General features: G+C 45.0%; 1 protein-coding gene across 2 annotated transcripts; it reads right to left on the minus strand.

Moving 5' to 3' along the window:
• Positions 1-387: 387 nt before the first annotated feature.
• HSP90AA1 (heat shock protein 90 alpha family class A member 1) lies at positions 388-6,498 on the minus strand. Of its 2 annotated transcripts, none has more exons than XM_054448400.2 (11): positions 6,272-6,498; positions 5,526-5,687; positions 5,069-5,435; positions 4,622-4,755; positions 4,002-4,322; positions 3,719-3,884; positions 3,113-3,303; positions 2,858-3,005; positions 2,337-2,605; positions 1,436-1,769; positions 388-1,161 (listed from the first exon to the last, which is right to left on the minus strand). In XM_054448400.2, the coding sequence occupies exons 2-11, from the start codon at positions 5,685-5,687 to the stop codon at positions 1,052-1,054; spliced, it is 2,202 nt and encodes a 733-aa protein (XP_054304375.1). In that variant the 5' UTR covers positions 6,272-6,498; the 3' UTR covers positions 388-1,051. The 2 variants fall into 2 exon arrangements, with proteins under 2 accessions (XP_054304375.1, XP_054304376.1); XM_054448401.2 differs by having other exon boundaries at positions 5,526-5,727; positions 6,272-6,475.
• Between the last annotated feature and the right edge of the window lie 48 nt (positions 6,499-6,546).

A 6,546-nucleotide genomic window follows, 5' to 3' on the forward strand; every position in this document is an offset into this window, starting at 1 on the left:
CTCCGCCTCCCAGGTTCAAGCTTCTCCTGCCTCAGCCAGGATGGCTTTAAGTAGATTTGGTAAAGAACTTTGAGATACTGTAAGGCCAAGGAATTAAGTGACTGTATTTAGAAGGTATTCCATGAATAACATCAGAACAATGTGGACGCTAAGAGAACACATGTAAGTCACGGATACAGGGGATGCATGTCGTCTGCATTCCTGTTTTCTGTGCCTACTACAGGTGCTCCACCCCACACCTGCTGAGTACATGCTGGGAAGATTATGTCAACCCTTGGAGCAGCTAGTGCTTAACCATCTCCTACCAGCACCTCATGTTTTACGTTTTGGCACTGTCATCCAGATACTCCCCCCCTTTCCCCCTAAATAAGACACTGTCACACAATATCTTTTAACTCATCTGTATTTGTTACAACTTTAAGCAGAATGTGACTCGAGCACTACATTTCCATCCACAAGACTGGGTCTGAGTTATTTTTGAACAGCTTTATGATATGCTTAGGTAGGCTTATAACTTTGCTCCTCCAAACAATACTTTTCTTTGGAAAACAAGCCCTGCGGAGAGATCCTTCCATCAAGTTGCTTCAGTTTAACCTATTTCTAGAGGACTAGTACATGCAGAATTGTCAACTACAGGGGATGAATAGTTCAAAAAGTAAATCCTACAAGATGTAACAAATACTTTTCTAAACATCAAGGTATAGCTCAGAACACTTCGATAACAAGATTTGGTCTACTTAGGAATCCGGCTTGACAGCTAAACACTTAGACCACAAAGTTAACATCATGTTACATACATCTTACAACGCACGTTACCCCCAATCTGTGAGAATAAACCAACGTGAAACTCAAAAAGCATTACTAGCTCTGCTTTAGTGCCTAAGGTATCACAGCATCACTTAGTAGACAGAAATCTTATCTTCCCCTTAAAGTAGTTGTCATGCCATACAGACTTTTTAATATTAACAAAAATAAAGAAAAACATCCTTGAAAATATATTATTGGAGGAATTGTAGAGTATTGAACAGGTAAGTCATCCCTCAGCCAGAGGTTAGTCTACTTCTTCCATGCGTGATGTGTCGTCATCTCCTTCGAGGGGCGGCATTTCTTCAGTTACAGCAGCACTGGTATCATCAGCAGTAGGGTCATCTTCATCAATACCTGTTTCCAAAATAAAATCCTCGTATTACAAGATTTCTTAAAGCCAGCTATTAGTGTAATACTCTTGGTTTATACCTGCTTTCAAGACAGTATTACAGGACATATATGAGTCTCAATTTTATTTCTTAGCTCTTATAAGACTTTACTTATCCCTAAAAAAATATACTTTAATACCTCCAAGCAGGACAAGGTGCTCCAAGTTTGGATAACTGAAAGTTTACCGTTTTCTTCAGTCATGTGTGTTTATTTTAACATTACGTAGTATAAGGCTTACCCAGACCAAGTTTGATCATCCTGTAGATCCTATTAGCATGTGTCTGGGGATCTTCCAGACTGAAGCCAGAAGACAGGAGCGCAGTTTCATAAAGCAAGATGACCAGATCCTTCACAGACTTGTCGTTCTTATCAGCCTCTGCCTTTTGCCTTAAGGTCTCAATAATGGAATGGTCAGGGTTTATCTCCAGGTGTTTCTTGGCTGCCATGTAACCCATTGTTGAGTTGTCTCTTAGGGCTTGAGCTTTCATGATTCTCTCCATGTTTGCTGTCCAGCCGTATGTGCTCGTGACAATACAGCATGGAGACGTCACCAATCGGTTTGACACAACCACCTGTAATCAAAAAGCGATGACTAGGAGCCTAGAAAGATTAAATCCTAAACTTTCCTTGTGAAATGAAATCTGTAGAACCCAAATTTCAATAGATCCAAAATACTATCTACCGTCAAATACAACTTAAATGTCACATTAGGTATCCAAAAAGCACAGGTTATAATTTCATGTTTTACACACACAACTTTTTTTTTTTGAGATAAGAGTCTCGCTCCATCACCCAGGCTGGAGTGCAGTGGTGCAATCTCGGCTCACTGCAATCTCCGCCTCCCGGGTTTAGGCGATTCTCCTGCCTCAGCCTCCCAAGTGGCTAGGATTACAGGCCATGCCACCACGCCCTAGTTTTTTTTTTGTATTTTTAGTAGAGACTGAGTTTCACCGTGTTAGCCAGGATCCACTGCCTCAACCTCCCAAAGTGCTGGGATTGCAGGCGTGAGCCACTGCGCCCAGCCATACACGACATAGTTTTCTATTTTAAGTTGAAAACATGGGAAAATGGACTATGTATGACTAAGCTTGAAAGCACCTTAGAAGCATCTATGATCAGGAAATGCTGTATTCACATACCTTTTCAACTTTTTTCTCCAATATGTCTTTCATGATTTTGCAGAGGTTCTCAAACTTTGTTTTTTTCTCTTCCTGTTTCTTTTTCTCTTCTTCATCCTCTGGAAGTTCCAGGCCTTCTTTGGTGACTGACACTAAAGTCTTCCCCTCAAATTCCTTCAGCTGTTGGACACAGTACTCATCAATGGGCTCAATCATATAGATCACTTCTAAGCCATGTTTCCGAAGACGTTCCACAAAGGCTGAGTTAGCTACCTGGTCCTTGGTCTCACCTGAGGTATTAATTACAAAGTTACTTTTAGATCTTTTAACAACAGTTTAAGAATGGCTTCATCTAGTTCTGACTTTTCTTGCTAGCCAGATACCTAGGCAGTACCTAAGACAGATCATGACCTAGTTCATGTGAATTATCTTGCCTAGATCAATACCAATTGTAACAGTGCTACCCGAGTAGAAAACACACCCACAGAACCTACAAGGTTGTAAGAATGACGTGTATGACTTTAACATAGTGTCCTCCTAACCTGTGATATAATAGATATGTTTCTGGTTTTCCTTCATTCTGGTGCAGTAGTCCTTGAGAGAAACCATCTCATCACCAGAGGCAGACGTGTAGTACCTTAACAGCTCTGAAAGCTTCTTCCGATTTTGAGAGTCTTCGTGTATTCCAAGCTGAAACAAAATACGTTCTTTACAAAGACTTTCTGAATTAAAAAAAAAAAGATAAAAACAACTAAAAAGGCCAGTTGGAAAACTAATCGTCAAATATTTACACCAACCTTTATGTTTTTAGAGAACTGCTCATAGAATTTCTTGTAGTTCTCTTTATCTTCTGCCAGTTCAGTAAAAAGTTCTAAACATTTTTTGACCAAATTCTTCCTGATAACTTTCAAAATTTTGCTTTGTTGCAACATCTCACGGGAAATGTTTAGAGGGAGATCCTCTGAGTCTACCACCCCTCTAATGAAATCTGAAAAAAATATAAACCAAATGCATTGAGTCATTTCAAGGACAAAACTGGTACTATGTAAACCCCCAAAATCAAAGATAACCTGGAGATGACAGAACGTATTTTTGAGACAGTCTCACTCTGTTGCCCAGGCTGAAGGGCAGTGGCGCAATCTCTGCTCACTGCAACCTCTGCCTCCCGGGGGGTTCAAGCTATTTTCATGCCTCAGCCTGCCACTACATCGAGCTAATTTTTGTAACTTAGTAGAGATGGGGTTTCACCATGTTGGCCAGACTGGTCTTGAACTCCTGACCTCAAGTGATCTGCCCACCCCGGCCTCCCAAAGTGCTAGAAATTATAGGTGTGAGCCGCCATGCCCACCCAGAAAGTATTTCTTTAATCAGTGACAGTGATTATTTTTCCTATCTATACTTACTCAGATATTCAGGGATTAGCTCCTCACAGTTATCCATGATGAAAACTCTGCGTACATACAATTTGATGTTGTTCTTTTTCTTTCTGTTTTCAAACAGGTCAAAAGGAGCACGTCGTGGGACAAATAGAAGAGCTCTGAATTCCAACTGTCCTTCAACTGAAAAATGCTGTAAATAAAACAGATACACTAAGTACCAATAAACAATGCATTATAGAAGATATTTGGGGTGGTGGGGAAAGATGATAATCCAAGGACAAGCTTGAAGCACTCATCAGTCACTCACCTTCACTGCCAAGTGATCTTCCCAATCATTGGTCAAGCTCTTGTAGAATTCTCCGTACTCCTCATTAGTAATATCGTCGGGATTTCTGGTCCAGATGGGCTTTGTTTTGTTGAGTTCTTCTTGGTCGATGTACTTTTCCTTAATCTTCTTCTTCTTCTTCTTATCACCATCCTTCTTTTCTTCTTCTTCCTCATCAGAACCAACATCTTCAATTTCAGGTTTGTCTTCCGACTCTTTCTCTTCTTTTTCTTTTTCTTCTTCTTTGTCTTCCTTTTCTTCAGCCTCATCATCGCTGACTTCTTTATCACGTTCCTTCTCCACCTTCAAAAGAAGACATGAAATCACATCACTGCTGCACTCTAGAACTAAGTGACAGCGCTGCGCCACTATTCTCAACCTAAGGCCAAAGTCTAAATTAGCCAACTTGAGAAGCAGCCAGCTTTTCATCAGTATTTGATACATCTACTTAAGAGCCCGAGGAACCTTTACAGAGTTAGGTAGTAGAGCTTAGGTTCCCCAGGCTTCAGACTAGTTGAACAGACCTAGGGACTAAGGATATAGTACAGTCACCCCAATCACCTACAGACAGTAATTCACTCTGCAATTATATAGAAACTTACAAAAAGAGTAATGGGATATCCAATAAACTGAGAATGTTTCTTCACAATCTCCTTTATTCTTCGTTCCTCTAAGTACTCAGTTTGGTCTTCTTTCAGGTGTAGGATAACCTTTGTTCCACGACCCATAGGTTCACCTGTGAGAAGAAAAATTGACTCAATAATACATTCAATTTAGTGGTCAACGCCATGCCTAACACCTTTACGACGTGTCTGTAAAGCGAGGTTTGCGTTACTACAGACGCAAAGGCGCCCACAGCAGATCTAAGTGCCTTGCCCAAAAGAACCACCACCAAGTCATGCCATTACACTAATTAAGTGCTCCAGCTTGTTCCTGATCGTTGGGCAATCACAAATTTCTGTAAGCTTCACCGCATCCCCAGGGGTCCAAGGGTTGCAGCACCCCACCCTTCCACCGCTCACTTAACCACTGAATGTTCAGGTGCCTACCTGTGTCTGTCCTCACTGTGAATGATCCCCCTGCTGAGGACTCCCAGGCGTACTGCTCATCATCGTTATGTTTGGTGATCACAGTTACTTTCTCAGCAACCAAATAAGCAGAATAAAAACCAACACCGAACTGGCCAATCATAGAGATATCTGCACCAGCCTGCAAAGCTTCCATGAACGCTTTGGTCCCAGACTTGGCGATAGTACCAAGGTTATTGATCAAGTCAGCCTTGGTCATTCCAATTCCAGTATCCACAATAGTGAGGGTTCGATCTTGTTTGTTCGGTATAAGGTTAATATGCAGCTCTTTCCCAGAGTCTAATTTACTGGGATCTGTCAAGCTTTCATACCGGATTTTGTCCAATGCCTATTAACAAAAAATATTAATTTAAGCATACAGCTCTAAAGAAGTTCATACTGAAACCAAAATCCGATTCTGGGTTAATAAGCGACTTACATCTGATGAATTTGAAATGAGCTCTCTCAGAAAAATCTCTTTGTTCGAGTAGAAAGTATTGATGATCAATGACATCAACTGGGCAATTTCTGCCTGAAAGGCGAAGGTCTCAACCTCCTCCTCCTCCATCGGTTGGTCTTGCGTCTGCGTTTCCTCAGGCATCTGGAACGACACCGCGCCGGTTTAAATCCTTGCAGAACGTCTACAGAGGCAACACGAGATTCCATCGCGTCCTCCAAATATTTTTAAAGCCGGATTGGAGATTTACGAAGTTTAAGTAAACCGAAAATAGAAGGGCGGCTGACAAAGGATGACCTCATTTCGGAGCGCGGCAACTACCACGAGCGTGTGCGCGCCTCCGGGAGGCCGCCGCAGGCCCGGGCCCAGTCCCCCGCCGCGGTCCCTAACGGACACCCCGTGTGCCCTCCCGCGCGGGCTGCGGCTCCGCCACGGCCGCCTCCTCCGCCTGCGCCCCAGCGGGGCCGGGCGGGGGACCCCCGCGGCTGGGCCGCTCTGTTCGCGTGAGGCGCCAGCTCCGGCGCTGCTGCAGAGCCTCGGAGAGCCTGCGGCCGCCCGGCCCATTCCTGAAGCGGGATGCGGAGACCGCAGCGGGCCCGAGGCCTCCGGAATAGGAAGCGCGGCCCCGGCTGCTGCAGGGATCCGGTCCGGCCCCCACAGCCTCCCCTCCGCGCCAGCCGCCCCCGGTCCCCAACCCACCTCCACAGGCCCCCACAACCGCCCCTCACCTTGGCTGACTGACCGCACGGTACCCACCACACAGCAACACCAGGACGCTGAAGCAACTGACGCGCCGCCCCCGCGCCTGCCTTATATAGCGACGGGCCCGCCCAGCGCGCGGCGCTTTTTCCAGAAGCCTCCCGAACCTTCCGGAAGAACCCTCCCCAACCGCCGCCGCGGCCGCGCGCCTGCGCCTGCGCTGTCGCCGCGGCAACCCTCCTGCGGGCGCGCGCAGGCCCTGCTCGTGGCCCGGCCCGGGCAACTTTCCCTCAATCGCTGCCGC

This window comes from Pongo pygmaeus, chromosome 15, assembly GCF_028885625.2.
Source record: "Pongo pygmaeus isolate AG05252 chromosome 15, NHGRI_mPonPyg2-v2.0_pri, whole genome shotgun sequence".
NCBI classification, from domain to species: domain Eukaryota; kingdom Metazoa; phylum Chordata; class Mammalia; order Primates; family Hominidae; genus Pongo; species Pongo pygmaeus.

What these genes read in the sequence shown, in the direction of transcription:
- HSP90AA1 (XM_054448400.2), bottom strand. Translation starts at nt 5,687, where the DNA reads ATGCCTGAGGAAACGCAGACGCAAGACCAACCGATGGAGGAGGAGGAG. An exon ending in AGTTCTCTAAAAACATAAAG is followed by an intron (nt 3,006 to 3,112) that starts GTTGGTGTAAAT and finishes ATTTTGTTTCAG; the next exon opens with CTTGGAATACACGAAGACTC. An exon ending in ACATATCTATTATATCACAG is followed by an intron (nt 2,606 to 2,857) that starts GTTAGGAGGACA and finishes TTAATACCTCAG; the next exon opens with GTGAGACCAAGGACCAGGTA.